This window comes from Haliotis rubra, unplaced genomic scaffold, assembly GCF_003918875.1.
Source record: "Haliotis rubra isolate DU_JTF1 unplaced genomic scaffold, ASM391887v1 Scf822, whole genome shotgun sequence".
NCBI lineage: Eukaryota > Metazoa > Mollusca > Gastropoda > Lepetellida > Haliotidae > Haliotis > Haliotis rubra.
Window position 1 is genome coordinate 204600 of NW_025767549.1, and position 19825 is coordinate 224424.

The window sequence follows — 19825 nt, forward strand, 5'->3', positions numbered from 1 at the left end:
TTTTCCAATTACAAATCCAACTCAAATAGAAGAACGCTCCCAGAAATGAAATATGTTCTTGTATATTTTAAGAATACTCCCTACTGCGACAACTGTTCGATTTATCATATAGAGGCGTGGTTCTTTGTGATAAGCTGTGTCATCCTGTTACCGATATGTGTTTTAAAAACATGTGTTCCTTGTGTTTGTAAAGGCATATGCACTGTACTTGAGAGGGATATTTCTCTACAAGCCTCATGGTTCTTGTAACGGCCTAAGCGTAAATACTAAGTATATATTTCTCCACAAGTCACTTTTCCTAACGTAACGGCATATTCTCTATATCTCTTCAAACCACTTTTGTTCATGTAACAGCATATGCGTAAATAGTAAAGCATATATTTCTCCACAAACCACTTTTTTAATGCAAAGGCATATGTGTAAATACTTTCTATTTCTCCACAAACCACCAATGTTCTTGTAACGGCATAAACGTGAATACTAAAGTATATGTTTCTCCACAAACCACTCTTGTTCATGTAACGGCATATGCGTAAATAGTAAAGCATATATTTCTCCACAAACCACTTTTTTAATGCAAAGGCATATGTGTAAATACTTTCTATTTCTCCACAAACCACCAATGTTCTTGTAACGGCATATACGTGAATACTAAAGTATATATTTCTCAACAAACTACCATTGTTCTTGTAACGGCATATGCGTAAACACGATATATGTCTCAACAAGCCACGTTTATTAATGTAAGCGTATATGCGTAAATACTAAAGTATATATTTCTCTACAAACCACTTTTGTTAATGTAAGCGTATATGCGTAAATACTAAAGTATATATTTCTCTTGAAACCTCTTTTGTTCATGTAACGGCATATGCGTAAATACTCTGTATTTCTCCACAAACCGCTATTGTTCTTGTAACGGCATATGCTTCAATACTAAAGTATATATTTCTCCACAAACCTTGTTCTCGTAACGGCATATGCTTCAACACTAAAGTATATATTTCTCCACAAACCTTGTTCTTGTAACGGCATATGCTTCAACACTAAAGTATATATTTCTCCACAAACCTTGTTCTTGTAACGGCATATGCTTCAACACTAAAGTATATATTTCTCCACAAACCTTGTTCTTGTAACGGCATATGCTTCAATACTAAAGTATATATTTCTCCACAAACCTTGTTCTTGTAACGGCATATGCTTCAATACTAAAGTATATATTTCTCCACAAACCTTGTTCTTGTAACGGCATATGCTTCAATACTAAAGTATATATTTCTCAACAAACCTTGTTCTTGTAACGGCATATGCTTCAACACTAAAGTATATATTTCTCCACAAACGTTGTTCTTGTAACGGAATATGCTTCAATACTAAGGTATATATTTCTCCACAAACTGCCATTGGCATTGAAGCGTATGTATTATCCACAAACCGCTTTTGTTTCTATGACGCATAAATGCGTAAATCCTAATATATATTTCTCCACAAGCAACCATCGTTCTTGGAACAGGAAATTCGTATCAACATCCGACAGAAGCCATCATTGTTTTTGTCAGAGAGAAAGCAGAATGTATAACTGAGAGCGGAGGCAGTATGTCAATCCATGCACTAGAAGCAAAGGGGATGAGAGGTTAATTTGTCGTAACAATGTTAAGATCAGCAGTCACAATAAAGTAAAGACTGACCTTAATATCCTCGTTCGTGGCGCCCCTGCATACAGCCAAACCTGTCAACAACAAACACACGTGTAATACACGCTACAGTTTGTATATTCGACCTGTAACAAACAACCCAGATCTCACTGCATTGCGTGTTTAGAGTGTAACCTGTCAATTCCAAACATCCGACCTGAAATAAACGAAACCAGATCTCACTGTACTGTGTTTACAGTGTAACCTGTCAATTCCAAACATCATACCTGTACAACACCTCACTAGACATACAGTGCGTTATCAGTGTAAACTGGTTATTACGAACGCATGTGTTATACACGCTACCAAGGCCACGTACAATCCCAACAGCGTATTGGCTCCTCTCCCAGCATATTCTCTTCTCCACACTGGAATATCACAATCGCTTGTCGATACTAACTGCTACCGAAAGTAACTTGTAGTGGTCGTACTCACATACACCTGATGATAAATCGAATTTGTTTTTAACAAATGAGAATATCCCTTGTTCATCAGATAAACCGTCATCTGGTACAGGGCTAAATTCAGTTTGGTTCTAAAGAAGGTATGCAAAACTATTTTAACTTATTTGTTCACACCTGCAGGTCGTACACATGTAGCACACTTTTTACGGTTAACGCTGTATTTCTGTCGGGTGCTACAGTGGAACAGATAACTCTCGACTCTTTGCAAACCTATCATCGCTATTCGATAGTGATCCAAACACAATGGATTCAACAATGGAATCTTCCTTTTAGTTGAGGTTTCTAAAGAGGATTTTAATGTCTTCTTTGATTGGCATTCTAGAAGTTGGGTAGATGAAAGAATGAGGACTATTTTTATGGATATACAACTTCTTTATTCTGAATAGGCGACGTTTCGACATAGATTCTAATGTCGTTGCCAAGCAAGTTTGACAACGACATTAGAATCTATGTCGAAAGACAGAATAAAGAAGTTGTATATCCATAAAAATAGTCCTCATTCTTCAGGATTTTAATGCTTGTTGCTGGTTATATTTGTTATGAAACTAATTAAAACGCAAGTTCAAAATACGTTAACTAATAAACATGTAAGTACAATTTATGAAGAGTTACATTTTTCAGCTGCTATAAGAAGAATACCTACAATGAATTTGACCTCACAACGTTTGCACTAATGAATACCGAGCAGTCATCTGTGAATTGCACGGAGTCAAATAACCAATCAGTATACTCTTTAAAGAAACGGTAAAGGTTAATGCTACTCGTAATACAATACACTACAGTCTCTAAAAGGTGTAATGGTCATTAGCTGACACCAAATTGTATCTAACTACGTCTAGAAAACAATAAATGAGAATCGGATATCTGACCTTTTAACAAACAAGGTGTAAGCGTCTTACCCTGGCTTGTCAGCACCACAGCGAGGCCGTGGTTCCTGCACTCCCCCTGGTGGCCGAGTGAGACACTAACTACAAGTAACACGTGGGTTTGACAGGACAAGGAGTCATGATGACGACGATATTAAACTGACCGTCACAACTGGCAGAGAAATGACTATTCTTCAAGGAGCCCCTGTCATTCATTATTGAATCTCCGACACAAGTGGAGCAGACTAAGCACTGCTGTGATGGGGACTGAATCACTTTTTAATTTGGTTGGGGTCCCTCTTTTCGATTTGATGGTCGAAGTTTCACTCTTGAGAAGTACTAGATCAACGGGGGTTTGTTACACTGAACTGGATTTTAAAACATTAATAACAACCATAATTGATTTGAAGAACAAATGTTCGCAACAACCTTACATATTCTACAAGTTTATTTATGAATTTATTATGGTTTATCTACTTTGATCAATCATGCTTTAACTACTTTGAACAGTGTTTCATGTTGATAGCATGGGTGTGGGGTAGCCCAGTGGTTAAAGGGTTCGCTCGTCACGACAATGACCGTGTTTCGATCCGACCGTGTTGAAGCCCATATCGAACGGGCATATATCTGGAATAATAAAACATGTGTTGAAACACCAAAGTCATTTACTTATATTATCACTCTCTGTCGGTTAATACGACAGGAAACTGCAAATAAATTCACTTTATAGACATTATCTATTTCGCTGATACGCATCAGTATGATCGGGACGGACAAATAAAGAACTAGACCCTACATTCGGATCTATACGGATCTATACGATATTCGAACCACGCCAAACCAGACACATATAAAAGCTGCGGTGGTAAGCATGGCAGCAGGTGTCTTTGTTTCGCGAACATCGGGTGTCTTTTCATGTTCTAGTGATCCATTCCTATATTTTTCTACATTTTACCTTTACACTAAATGGAATCTTTTTCGGCAGACAATCGAGGCTGGGCATTCTCTGGTGTTGTTGACGTTTAATATTTAAATGTTCATTCGAAAACATTTGAATTCACCACATGCAGATACAATTTACAAAGCCCATTGCTATTGCTCAAAGTCCCGCAATGCGATGTGCAGAATTACCTCCCTTAGGCGTGTCAGTAACCTATGTTCGAGGTCGAATTTTCAAATTTGTCATTGGCGTTCCTCTTCCTGATAGACGTGTGACAATACTGAAAAGGAGTAAAGTTCTATTCTAAAACGTACAAATGCATATATACTCATGCCAATAATGGTTGTCACCCCTCTCCCCACCCCACCCACCACCACCCACCCCACACACACACACAACACACACCTCTCCAATTAAAAAATTGAAGGGGTGACAACCATTATTGGCATGAGTATATTTAGTTTCAGGAAAGATTCTTTAAACTGTTTACCTCGCTTCCAAAAAGCTCTCCACTACAAATATGCCTTTTTATCGTTTGGTTTTTTAGAATCCATATTTACGTTGCAGTTTCAAGGTCCGCCTGCTTGCGTTGGAAGATGTACTAACGGGTCTGTTACAATAAATATTCCAAAGATGACATGATTTACATGAGCCGGATGTTCGCTCCACTTGAAGGTTGAAAACATAATGTTTACTACCGTCTCACTTCACAAGTGTGCGAGTGACTCATGTTAATGATCCATGCAGCCAAGAGCACAATCCGCGGAGGCCTAGGTTATGTAATAACACGGATGAGATGAGTAAATATTTAACTCTTTCTCGACCAATGAAATGCGTTACAACGTGGCTTTTTGTACCCTCGCATGGGGTACGTGTTGCTTTGTGGGACCTGGTTTATGTACGTTCTGCGTGTTTTGGATTGATACATAGTGTGTTATGAGAAACTACCTAATAAACATGGATATCTGGGGATGGTATAGACAACAAGGTGATTAGATATTTTTTGCTTTTTCGTTTCAAGAATTCTTTTCGAATGCATGCTGTTCTGTTGATAGGGAAATAGTTTCGGAACGTACATTGGCGGGTGTGTTTAAAAACTTGATAATGCAAACCAGTCATGAAACGAAATTGCGCACTGCTTCATGTACATATTATTGCTGTAGCCACACACTTGAACATTCCCAACGGGATTAGCCAACATGCATACATCGACACGGTATTCTTTAAATTGCAAAACGTTTGCGTCCACAAATTCTGATGTAATTCTCATAAACGACTGAAAATCAATTCGAGTGATGGTAGTCATATGATGTTTTGAGGACTTATCCTAATATGAGACCCGTGGAGATCCTGGATAGAACTGATCTTCAGTAACCCATGCTTTGTTGTAAAATGCGACTAACGGGATCGGGTGGTCAGGTTCGCTGACTTGGTTGACAAATGTCATCGGTTCCCAATTGCGAAGATCGATGCTTATGCAGTTGATCAATGGATTGTCTGGTCCAGATTCGATTATTTACAGACCGCCGCCATATAGTTGGAATATTGCTGAGTGCGGTGTAAAACTAACCTCACTCACTCACTCCACAAATTCTGATCTAATTCTCGTAAACGACTGAAAAAGCAATGCGAAGGATAGTTGCCCTTTGAGGTTTGGAGGACGCATCCTAACATGACAGACAGGCTGTGTTAAATTATTATCAGTGAAAATGTTTTAAAATTCTGGAATCAATTTCTGTCCCGCTTTCATTTTCTGTTATATTGTGACACCTTGTATACAGATGCAGCAATGCACGGAACAGGAACAGTCACACCAGGTATCACAATCCATTCAATAAGCATCTGTGTGACAGAAATATAGTTAAGTCAATGCATAATCCATTATAGCCGCTGATGTCTTCATTACACATTATTAAATATGTACGTGCAATGTCAAACCTGACTGAATCTCTACACATGTTTTTGTATGTATTTCTGTTTGACGTACAGAGGATGTTCCGTACTATCTGCTGTGCCCTTCATGAAGCGTGTCGCCATATAGCTGGAATATTGTTGAGTGCGGTGTAAAACTAAACCCACTCACTCATGAAGCGTGTGAACTTGGACTAGGCTGATGTATATAGATTTCACGCGTGTTTGTCAAGCATATTTAACTGATGCATGTGCCCACGAACCGCGACCAGTTGGGCGATAAACAGGCACCGTCAGGACTCTACAGATCATCCTACTCATTAAGCTCTGGTAGATCAGTCAGTGCAAGGAAGGTATCTCCATGGTTCACAGACATTGTGTTTGATTACACGGAACTAAGCCTTAGACCTTGACAAAATCATTATTTGTTAGCCAGAATCGTACAAAAAATATTAGAATATTTGTTACAAGAATCTCCTGGGTAGGAGCCTTTCCACAGAAGAATTACGTTAGGCCCTGATATCTGAAGCGCCGCAGTTCGTTGTGCAGGGTCTTTGCCCTTAGACGCTCCAGGATCCGCTGATCGTTGAATCCCAGATTTGCCTGGATTGTCTTCTTTGGTGTGTATCAACAAAATATTAGAGTACACGTGTACCTTTGTATTTTCCACCCCATTGGTGTATAGCCGAAATATGTTTTAAGCGGGTTACACCCAACCCACATTCATATTTAAATACAGGTAAATGTCTCACCATCGGTAACAATGCACACAGAGCAAAAAAAGCATATCCACCAAAAAGCATCATTCCATTTTATATCTATTTTTAAACAGTTGCCTCTTTTCTGAACAAATAAATAATTCAAATCGGTTTCAGCTGATATTTTCAATTGTGACGAAACAAAATACCATCTTTATAATGTCCCTGGAAATCAATGTTAGCTCATCCATTGAAGTGTTATGTGTCCTAACATACAAGATCAGGATGTTACATAACGGTATATTTTTCATGCATGTCATATGAACAACGTTAAGCAAATAAATCTACATTCGTTTCAACAATGACTGGGATTTTTTCCGCAAGGAAGAGCTTGAAATTTACATGACGTACTACACTTTCTGTCGCCATAAAACCGCCATTAACGTACCATGTCCATACGTACGCCTGTATAACCCATACCCATCTATTAAAGCACCATTAACATATTATGACATAATGTAGACCTGGTTATCCTATATAAGCTTCACTGAGGTAGTTAGTTGTCAAAAAGTCCAGCGTTCCTTCTCCCCCATAGAGTAAAAGTCAAAAGTAAAGTTTGTTCCTGTTTCTCTGCGACGAAAGAGGCATCTTCCTGCGGTTATGGTGTATCCCTTTTCACTAACGTACCGGTCACAGAGAGACTGATTGCTGACAGTATAACCTATCTCACTAGCAGGCGGCAAGGAATTGCCTGTTAACGTGTTTAGAGGCTCCAATCAGGTGTTGAAAACAGTTTGTCACTGTAGGGGAACTCACTGGTATTGCAATAATGGAAGGTAGGGGTCGTACTGTCAGTGAGTAGCATATCTCAGCTGAAGTAGTACTATGGAGGTGTTGTTGGAATGAACACATAGATCTAGCGATTCACTTACACTGGTAGGGTTTTGGCTTATTGGGGATGAAAGATGCGGTGCAAGGTTTTATGGTTGAGCTGGTGCTTTTGCATTGTTACTGAGTTATTGGTATGTTGGGTGGATTACAGAAGAAACTTGGAATAGATGGTAGCTGCAATGATGGCATAGAGGAGTAGTGATGTGATGACTGGAGTGGGGTGAGTGAGTGAGTGAGTAATGGTTTTACGCCGCCTTCAGCAATATTCCAGCAAAATCACGGCGGGGGACACCAGAAATGGGCTTCACACATTGCACCCATGTGGGGAATCGAACCCGGGTCTATGGCGTGACGAGCAAACGCTTTAACCTCTAGGCTACCCAGATGAGTGGAGCGGAGAGTTGTGGAGTGGAGTGGAGCGGAAGGGCCATCGTCACAGGCAGAGTAAATGAGTATGATTTCATTCGGCGTTTACCAATATCCCAGCTGAGACATAAGAGGTGAGCTTTACATATTGTGTCGACGTGTGAAATCGAACCCGAGCAGTTGACGGGACCAGCGTGCACTTAAACCACAAGGCCATCCAATCAGCACCCAGACAGAAGGTTTTGACAGAGCTAGATAACTATGAAGACATACTACCTAACCTCCAGTGGCACTGTTGTCATTACAGTGATTCCAATAACAAACCGAATAATGCTGTCTATTTTCATCACGGCGATATTTACATATTACACGACCCGTTTACCCTCTGCTTTGTAAACAAACGCGTATTTAAACAGGGGCACACCGCAAATATGGAAGTACCTTTAATTTGATGAAGTGATTGTTTTCAAAGTTTACTGAAAGATCCTGCTTCACCTGCGTTTCACAATATATTTGTACACTTCAAAGGCTCTGCGTTGAGTGCTTCACAATGGTATTCGTTATCCGTGCGGGAATGGATCATCATCGTAAACACCGCCACTGTTCACATGGGGATATTTTCACAAGAGATACTGAATTTCGTTTCAATGTGATTATTGATTTCTTCACATATATTCCTGAAAAGAATGACATCTGAGTTGTGTTGACAGCTCACAAGGCGTGATGATTTCTCACTTCAGCTTACCCGTGGTATGAGTTAGTGATTGTGTGAAGTTGGATATGGATCACACGATCAGCGAATGCAGGGACGTAAGTCGTAAATGTTTGTCTCTTTGATAAAACGCACAAGCAGCTGCGTCAGTACGTTAAATCGCAAATTCTACCTTTCGACATCGGATCCTGTCCCACTTAAAGGAAGCAACTCTACATAACAAATTGCGGCACCATAGACGATTGGACAAAATTCAACTGTTTTAAACTGGGGGATAGGACAAAATTTCTTGCAATTAAAATGTGATTTTTTAAAGAAAAAAACTAAAGAAAGCATATCGTGATATGCATCGAATCGTATCGTTCTCAAGATATCGCGATACGTATCGTATCGTGAAATTTCTGTATCGTCACAACTCTACTCACTCGACACATCCCTCCCGATGGCGACTGATGAATGTCTCAGTACATCCACCCCCACCCCCACCTCTCCTGTCCCATTATCGTATCGAATATCCTTCGTCTTCATCCTGATGATGAATCACAAACAGTTCCTGGCCTCTCAGTCATGTGGAATCCCAACAAGAGCCTGTCAGAGTTCAATTAGCACCAACTGGCTATATCTTATATATTCCAATGTAAGCTCTTGGCCTTTAACGTCACGTTTCCAGTCAATGTGCAACCAGTATGTTATTCCCGACCAATGTTAAATGTCACTGGTCCTTCAAAGACTTATTATTTTGTTTGATGTCTTAAAATAGTTACTAACCGAGAATGATTAGATATCTATCACCGCCCCCTAGGACCTGAGTCTTGTGTGGCAATTAAAAATACTCAGGAAGTCTAACGTTACCGTTTTCGTCACCTACGTTCATCATTAAGGCTAATACTCATCTTACGTACTGTAATGTTAAGGTATTGATGATATATATAATACGTCAAGTAAAATCCCATAAAATCAATCTTAATTATCCAAAGATCGAATTTGGCTTATCGTACATAATAGCTATGAAAAGCATAGAGATGGAACACAGAAAATTCGAAAAGACACCGGGTGTTCTAAAAGCACGTCCTGGCTTACCGATAACACCCGTCATTTATACAGTTAGCAATAACAGTAAGTATTTATTGCTTGTCGCTGCACAGCAGTACTGCGGTCTTGACACGGCAGCCTTTAATCAAACTACTCTGTCAGACAAGAGAAAATCCAGCGATGCGACAGTGCATTGATTGATTTTGTTGAAACAAATGAAAAAAGCTATTGTGAAGTTACATTAAAAAATTAATAATTAAAATAGATATTAAGTGCCAAAATATATTTGGCATATTCATATACTTTTTCGATCATAATAATACAAATTTTCCACAATCAAAAACAAAAGTTATTATCATGAGAAAATTAAATAAAACTATTAATTATATTTTATCGAAAAAGTGGGAACAGGTGAGGATTGCAGACCCAGATAATTTAAAACAGACCATTTCATTAGGCGTTTATGATCCACCATATTGTGCAACAGATGGGCACCATATTGTGTAACGAAGTAACAATACTTAACGTTGTTAACGCCACGCTCACTAATATGCTTGCCGTATGACGGCGTCCTATATGTAATCGAATTTCGACCAGACAATTCAGGAATCGATATTTTGAGGAACGACCCACGCTGTCGAGGTCAACCACGTCCGATCCGTAAGTCGCTGGTTACGACGTGAATAGGGTGTTGGGACAATTCTATCCCGATATTAAAAAGGGGAGGGAATTCCGAGCATCACTACCCGATCAATGTGAGTGAGTGAATGAGTGAGTTTAGTTTTACGCCACACTCAGAAATATCCCAACTATATGGCGGCGGTCTGTAAATCATAGTCTGGACCAGACAATCCAGTGATCAACAACATGAGCATCGATCTACGCAGCTGGGATACGATGACATGTGTTAACCAAGTCAGCGAGCCTGACCATTTGATCCCCTTAGTCGCCTCTTACGACAAGCATGGGTTACTGAAGACCATATTAACCCGGATCTTCACGGCTTCCGGTCCCTGTGGTCACATAGACAGAAAAATAACAAACTAAGTAAATAAATTAAATTTAAAAACAGTAAATCCTCAAATCACCTACTTTCACCTACAAGGTCAAGGTAAAGCTATACTGTTTGCCTGAAATTTAACTGATGACAGCCTGGTCCACTTATCGTCCACTTTCCTATTATTCCAGAATGGCCAGTGAGCTCTGACTCCAATGTCTGGAGAGATCATTGTCATGAAGACTCTTAGCCTGTCATGTCCACGACACTACATGTCAGGTTTCCCATACCTCTTACTGCTTCATGCTGTTGATAAGATCAGAACTGACCCTCTTCCTTTGCCTTTAGCTTCCAGTGATGTGTATAGTACACGATATGCTAACACAGGAAGGATGCATATCTGTCCACCAGAAACTGTTATTCTAGAAACTCGCTAATCTCTCCAGTCGACCTTTTCGCTACTTTCGCCAAGGCAATATGTTACCATGTTGTTGGTTGGTTGTGTAACGCCGCACTCAATAGTATCCCAGCTATATGGCGGCGGTCTGTACATAATCGAGTCTGGACCAGACAATCCAGTGACCAACATCATGATCATCGATCTACGCAATTGGGATACGATGACATGTGTCAACCAAGTCAGCGCGCCTGACCACCCAGTCAGCATGGGTTACTGAAGACCAATTCTAACCCGGATCTTCACGGGCTGTTCTGAGAGAGAGTGACTTTTATTAACAAACAATGTTTTTGCCTTACCATAAATGTAAACAGATTTATACATGTTAATTTATAACCACCTAGATGCTATAAGGCCAGTTTACCAACTCGTCAATTCCCAAATGTCGACTGTCCAGATACATCACTGCAGCTCTGAGATTTGAACCCAGCCAGATAATGCACACAACTCTGCACAAACCGCTTTAACCGCTCGGCCACCAGTGTTATCGCTGAAGGCCATCAAGGGAAGTTTTCTCGATCAAATGTCAATAGACATCCAATTTATAACCACACGGGTAAAATGGGTTTAACGCAGCTTTGAACAATATTTCAGTTACATCACAGCCTGTCAGTTTAATGTGACAGCAAAGCTCAGAGTTGCAGGTCCTACACGTTGCCATGACGTTGAAGCGTGCAAGAACGGCAACATTTTCACAGGCCAAGGATCGTAATCTTCGATCTAAGGAACCAAATACCCGAAGCTATTTCTTGTCAAAGCCTTCTTTCAGTAGACGTGACACTGCTGGTACAGAGTGCGGTTCTACGTATAATCCATCACTGAATGAGCCATCATCTGTCGACCATGGAATGTGCTATGCAGGTCTATTCCTACGGGACTAAGTGACAATGCCACTGTCAATGTGTTCGGGGGACAACGTGTATATCCCTATGATTATCAATTATTCATACTGATGGTTTTTGCCATATTTCACTTGTGAGGGTTCATAGGAACCTAACAACCTCTGGCATTTCAGGCAAAGCTGAAGAGAACACATTGCATTTACATATCATTACGCTCAAATGCGGCTTTGAAATGTTTCCTGCAATGCGCTCGATGAAGTAACGAAGTGACGGTGATAAAAACGTCAGTTTTCTTTGAAAAATAAGCTAGTGCTGGGATCATTGTAATCCTTGAACCTTTGAGGATTTTTTAACAAAAAGAGCTATTTCCAATACCTGTTATTTTTACAAATTCCGGGCTAACGGTACACATGGTTGGTTCAGGATGTAGAGGGAGTGTGGGCTGTTTACTCTGTAGATCAGTGGAAGCATAAAGAACCCTGTTGTACACAAAGTAGCGCTGCGCCTACACAGAGCAACAGTATCAGTGTCAGAACAATACCAACAACGTTCTTGGCGACATCGTTAAAACGAAATATTCAACATGGAATAAATCAGAGAAGAAAAAGAGAACAACAGATAAAATGTCACATAACTTGCTTCTTGAAACTATAAAGCGTATCAGGTTCACATTTGTAATGGTTACATCCACATTCTTGGGCTTTTGTTTCAGTTTCTTTAGAATATTATAATAGGGCCTATGTTAAAGTATACCACAGGTAAACTGTAGCGCAGAAGCGCTCGCATATACGAAGACTGGTCATTTTCTCTGTGTTGCGCAACCCTATTTGCGCTACAGTTTGCCTGTGAGTATCAATGAAAGGAGAAAGAAGAAAAATACCAAAAAATATCAAATAACCTTCTGTTTGAAAAAGTGTAAGTTAAATGGTTAACACGCTCATATATTTAACGGTTAAATCTAGTCGGTGCCAGAGCTGTGTGAAGGCAGGTTTCTTGAGAATCTGATAAAGAGCCGGTGTTTACCATTACTTTCTGAGGTCAGGAATCATTGAATTACAGGAGTTCATCAAACACGTAGCCTACACTTTCAAGGATGGGAATGTGACGCGATCAGATGTTTTTGATCGCTTCCAAACACGAACAATTGAGTTCCGATGTTCTGGAGCTTCAGAGAGCATGTCCTGGAGAGACCAGGAACCTGGAAAATGGAAGCCACATCCTGGTAAGCAACCAATCCTCGCACAGCGTGTGCACGTGCATAATCAGCTGATGAGCCTTGGAATCAGCTGATTGTGTATGGAACTGAATAACGCACTGGCTTCACTCTCCGTTTATGTTTGATGTCTTGCATTTGATGAAACGATTACATGAACAGACACAGATAGCGCTCTTCTACAGGATATATCTGTGATTTCAGACAACTAAGGATGAAAGTGGCATCTCTGGTACAAAGCCACCGCGTTTATTTGTTATCTTTGGCATAAGACGAAGAAACAATATTGTCGATTGAAAGCTCGTGGTAAAGTGGACATAATTTTCTTTTCCGAAACAAGCACTTTTTATATTAAGCAGACAAATCAGCTTCGGTTCCAACTGATCACATTATGTAGATCCGCGATATTTTTTTCAAATATATAGAATGATGGAATCAATACGACAAATAATTAAAGTTTGGTACGGTACCGGCATTAAAACTGCTTCCAATAAACATAGCTTGCTGAAACTATACTATATCACAATACTAGGTAAACACTGTACTAGGTAAACACAGCTTGCTGAAACTATCACAATACTATATACTAGGTAAATACTGTACTAGGTAAATATAGCTTACTGAAACTATCACAATACTATGTACAAGGTAAATACTGTACTAGGTAAATATAGCTTGCTGAAACTATCACAATACTATGTACAAGGTAAATACTGTAATAGGTAAATATAGCTTGCTGAAACTATCACAATACTATGTACAAGGTAAATACTGTAATAGGTAAATATAGCTTGCTGAAACTATCACAATACTATGTACAAGGAAAATACTGTAATAGGTAAATACTGTACTAGGTAAATATGTAAGTCCATGTGATATTCATGTTCCAGTGTGCTTTCTTTACATCAGCGGGGCGGTGGGGTGGTTAAAGCGTTCGCTCGTCACGCCGAAGACCCGGGTTCGATTCCCCACATGAGTACATTGTGTGAATCCCATTTCTGGTGACCCCGCCGTGATATGCTGGAAAATTGCTAAAAGCGACGTAAAACTCACTCACGAATATGACATTTTTGTGAAGAAGATCAGTTTGAACTGTCAGTCCACTAAGTATACGTCTGATTGCTTATATCAATATTTTAACGCTGCACTCTGCAATACTCCAGCAATATGTCGGCGGGGTATTAATATTTTAGGTTGGATCCGAAAACCAATGAATCACACTGTTTGTCATGATCCGCATGATCCAATAATCCGCATTCATGTCACCGATCTAATCCTGGTCCAATCCGACATTGGTCAGAACATTGCCTTCTGGGAACAATTCTAACCCGGAACTACAAAAAGTGTTTCTACTTAGTACAATTACCAATACTGTAAACCATTGTCAGTCTGTATGTCATTTAAGTACTTTGCAGACCGTACATACACCACTGGAAAAAGTATCTGCACTGTACATTACATAATGCCAAACTACCAATTCTGTTGCCAATCATTTTAGCACAGTGCATACCGTGGATGTTTCATTAAGCATGAACCCAAAGGTATTCGGCAAAACATGTAACTGTGTTATCTGCATAACAGCGAGCATGTTCTTAGTGTCGATAGTAATTACACCGCCCGACGTTGAACGTTGCCCAGAGAACAGAGACGAGAGTCTTGCGTCAGTCTGAAGGATGTACAGACACGCATGGACAATAGGAGGAACTCTTGAACATTCAGATCTGTAATGAGTCTGTCTAAGGTCTGATAACATAACGGGTTTGGATAGAAGGAATAATCATGGAAGCAGTAGGATATGGGGAAAAACGTTTACAGGGTTACCGCTATGATGTTTGTCATGATTGGGGTCTTTGAAGGTCTTACATCAGAGCAAAAGTAGAAACACTTTGGGAGATTACCACTCAAACCCGACAGGGATGCGTGTCTGTACTGTGTATTTGTTATTGTTTGTCAGGTGCTATTATGACAGGAGGAATTGTAAACAGATATTTTCTGTGTTACTTATGAGATGTAATAATTGTACGAAGTGCTCGAACATAGTCACAATTCATTGCTGTCTGGTTCAGGAAGAGGCGTTCCTGAGACATTTACCATCAGATGAGGGCCCTCATGCTTGAATATGATTTATGCTTAGAGTGAGTGAGTTTAGTTTTACGCCACTTTTAGCAATATTCCAGCAATATCACGGTGGGGGACACCAGAAATGGGCTTCACATATTGTACCCATGTTGGGAATCCAACCCGGGTCTTCGGCGTGACGAGCGAACGCTTTAACCACTAGGCTCCCACCGCCCCGATTTATGCTTAGAACAACGTTGGGATGCGTTCGGGTATTGGAATATGACTGTCGCTGTGGTAGTATCTCTTGGGTGAGTGAGTGAATTTGTATTCATCCTGAAAGAATGAGTTGGTTTAAAGGTACTTGTGGTAGTACTTTGTCACAACGTGACGTGTCAGCTTCATATGCTGGCATATATAACGTATAGTGTGTCGTCAACGTTGACGTAACTCACGGCGACGGTTCCGACGTTGAAACCTGAAGTTTTGGATTGGAACACTGAAGAGAATATTGCGGAGTCCAAATCATTTCACAGGAAGTTTTGTTTGTTTGTTTGTTGTTTAACGCCGCACAAAGCAATATTTCAGCCCCATGACGGGGGTCTGTTAAAAACGAGTCTGGGCCAGCCAATCCGGTGATCAACAGCATGAGCATCGATCTACCTGCCGGTCCCGTTAGTCACCTCTTACGACAAGCATCGGGTACTGAAGACTACAGAGGAAGTGGAAGCACCTCCCTGACTTGAGGGAGTGAATGATATTTATAGACGCAACATCGCATCTATATACGCCTGTCATTAAAGTATGCATACCTCAACCTGACGTCTTTTAACAGGCATACTTTCATTCAGGTATAGACCGCCTCCGTGGTGTAGTGGTTAGAGAGTCCGCCCGGAGAGCGGAAGGTCGCGGGTTCGATCCCCGACCGCGTCATACCAAAAGACGTTAAAATATGGTACTTGTTGGTCCCTGCCTGGCGCTCGGCATTAATGGGTACAATAAGGACTGGTCGGCTCGGAGTCAGTATAATGTGTCTGAGTGGGGTATTCAGGCTTCACTGCGGCATGGTATCTCAGTGGGCTAGCATTATAAAACCAGCTTCAGTCTGGGCTAGTACAAGCAGCCGCACATACACATACACACGCATGCACGTCGTCATATGAGCGAAATATTCTCAAGCACGACGTTAAACCCAGTTTCACCTCACCTCACCTCATTCAGGTATAAAACAGAGCGGATTAGACAGATTTAACTTCTAAACGGAGTAAGTTAATATTATTAGTCCGGTATAGACATAGTCCAGGTTTGACAGACTCCACTGTAAATGCATTTGTCCATTGTATTTTTATAATCGCTAGTTCATCCAATTCGCATCGGAGAACAGAACAGAACAATCGGAGCAAAGCGACATTCAAGCTGTCTCATTCATCAGATTACAATATAATTATACCGTTATAAAGAAACGGATGGACGCATTTGTTTGCATTCCAGACAGAAAGCCAACTAATTCAGGTATGTTGACATTAACGTGTGAAAAATATCCATTTCAAAATGAACCACGGTGTTTTTATATTAGTTCTCATAAACAAATGTGGATATGGTGCTTAGACTGCCGATCAATTCCTCGATTCATGCACTGGTAATCAAAGCAACAACTCAATCAACAAACAGTATAGAAAACAAAGATCATTAATAAATGAAAAAGCTAGAGACAAATAGGTGCATGTCAACAGCAAATAGTGTTCGGTTGTTAAAATATATAGATTACCTGTATTACGTAAGGACACTATGGATTGGTCAAATGAAGAGACGTGTTAGGCAATTAAGCTATTTGAATTAGGAAAATTTCCATCAACAGACCGTATCGCCCGTAGCGTTTGATCATGAACAAGGCTCGAATTTAAAAACAGCTACTGTATGGCGTCGGTATTTACGTTCATCGGGAAATCAAACTCGTAAATTTGCTGTTTCAATCTTGTAAGATAATAAAATATCCGTTTATATGTTACGCATTGCGAATCCTTAGCAACAGGCTTTAATTATTGAGTAATCGGGGAAATTCTAAATGTCTGAGGCATAAAAGTGAAAGAATGTTAAATGATATTTAGTTAACCCTTTGAAGTCCGGAATCTCTGTCTTACTGGCGTTTCATACTGGAACGTGTACATGTATACAAAAGTCAATGCTATACCTGTAATTCGTTAATCAGGACATGTATTAATCCAGACCATTTGAACTGACGCTGGTTAACGGTTTTCAGTGTATGAAACAGCATGGATTAAATACGTTATGCATTATATCATTGTTGACACCAGAGAGTTTAGTTTTAAGCCGCTTTTAGCAATATTCCAGCAATATCACGGCGGAGGACACCAGAAATGGGCTTCGACCATTGTACCCATGTGGGGAATCGAACCCGGGTCTTCGGCGGTAAAAGCGAACGCTTTAACCACTAGGCTACCCCACCGCCCCTGTTGACACCAGGGTTGACCTAAATGTAGCACCAGGTGTCAACACTATCTGATAGTGATTCACAAACACGTGTTTATAATATGATACAGTCGACATCGTAAAACGGATTCTGCAGTTAAGAGAGCTTTCTTCTGATTGTAGAAAGGTTTTAATGGCTTATTTACATCAAATGCAAATGTCATTCTGCAAGATGGTTCTCGAGAAGAAGATGTAAGGGAGAGCATTTCACAAAGATGACATTAAATAAATCATTTCTAAATCGGCATCATAGAAATCACTGTAAAGGAATGTATATTCTTAAAACATCTAAACAGATCTGATACGTTCTGATACGATGAGAAAGTCGCGAGATCTGATACGTTCTGATACGCTGAGAAAGTCGCGAGAAACATCAGTGATGTAACGGAATTCGAACAGGTCCAGTTAGTGAGTGAGTATGGTTTTACGCCGTTTTTATGGAATATTTCAGCAATATTACTGTGGGGACACCAGAAATGGGCTTCACACATTGTACCCGTGTGCGGAATCGAAAACCCGGATCTTCGATTGACTAGCGAACGCTTTACCCACTAGGCTACCCCACCGTTCCTCGACCCTGTCAGCTGACAAGCAGGTGTACTAACCACTAACTATCACTCATAACACCTGCAGAGAAACACCTGATCTCGAGACAACTACATCACGTTGTCACTGTAGCGCCTAACGTGTACTGTTACAGACACGCTATGTGCTGACATAATCAATCAAAGCCTCTGGTGACAGCTATGCAATACACATGCAATATGCATGCCCTCTATATCACTTTCTACCATGTCACTCGATCATTTCATGTACACTAACTGCGTAAAAGACATGTGTTATATGAAAATTGAAAACATCAAAGAATATATTTCACAGTACTCGAGACATATGAATAAAACAGCACAAGGTAATCTAATTATGACAACGCAATGATCAATAATACAGAAATGTGAAATTGATTAAAAACGATCCTATACATCAACACTAGCATAACGGTTCATTTTACATCATTCCGAGGGAATCATGCAGTCATTGTTGGCGAATATCTCTGATTGGTCATGATCAGGCATACAGCCCGCCTTGAGAGATTCCTTGTCCGATATATCAAAGATCCAAAACCTTCAACTATAACGCTGTCTCATAAATAAGTGATTCACCGTTAACAGGAGACTACAATCACATAATGAAATATACCACAGTAAAGTTGAAATCGACAGCGCACATACAAGGAAATCAATAACGAATTTGTGAAACTTACATCACTCGGGCCAGGGAGGGACCGCGGAATGGTCCCGGGGTACACCTGTGTGAACATGACCCCTTGAGTGTGATACACCTCTCGGCAGCGTCAGCAGCAACACTGTGTCGAGCACGACGACGCTGTACGGTGTTGGGAGACCATCATTATCCTCATACAGTATTCATCACCAATACCTCTTAGTAGCGACGAATTTAACCTTCGTCCTGCTAAACCGGTATGTACCATGTGACGACAACTGGCGCAAACATTGTCGTAAAACAACTGAATTATTTACATCTCCAGGGACTGTGTCATAGGTCAATATGTGCATTAATTTATATCCACGTTTCGCTTTGGTGAATCTGCTCAATTAAGAAATAGACGCACTCACTGTTATGTGGTTAAGCATGATTGTTATGTGTAGTTGATTAATGGTGTAGCGATCGTTAGATCTTTCTTGAAATGCATTACGCCATGAACATGCAAACTATAATACGGAAAATTAAATCGAGTTTGGCTGAGTTGAAAAGAAATGCCGGCACCATGGATATGTAAATATCATCATCGGATGGATGTTTTTATAACAAAACAAATCGCGCCATATATGAATAGAGATCACATCAAACCATTGATTCTCGACACGTGCCTTTCAGCTGATGTGGAAACTCATGGTATTCATCATATTCATGACGAGGAGTAATATGTAATGGAAAAATTGATTGATAGGTTATTATATCAATAAAGCTTTTAGCCGGAGCGCACGGACAATGTTAAACTCATGATTATACCTCGAGTCCACATAACGGTATATGCAATGGTGGCGGTTCAGCGAGACTCCCATTTAGCGTTGGCAGGTTGGGATGTAACACTGATACAATTGTTGGTTATTAATGAGGATATATCATGGCAATATTGATACTGGGTAAGTGTTACGGTGTTATTGATCGG

The 19825-nt window shown here is 40.2% G+C and overlaps 1 protein-coding gene across 2 annotated transcripts in view; it reads right to left on the reverse strand.

Annotated features, from left to right (window-relative positions):
- LOC124262125 (endothelin-converting enzyme homolog) overlaps nucleotides 1–19082 on the reverse strand; it is a 164518-nt gene extending 145436 nt beyond the window's left edge. For both annotated transcript variants that reach the window (XM_046696574.1, XM_046696575.1), the window contains exons 1-2: nucleotides 18896–19082; nucleotides 1692–1732 (exon numbers count right to left, since the gene is read on the reverse strand). In XM_046696574.1, the coding sequence (XP_046552530.1) occupies nucleotides 1692–1732; nucleotides 18896–18952 (98 nt within the window). In that variant the 5' untranslated portion in view covers nucleotides 18953–19082. The remainder of the gene's footprint in view (nucleotides 1–1691; nucleotides 1733–18895) is intronic.
- Nucleotides 19083–19825: the final 743 nt, after the last annotated feature.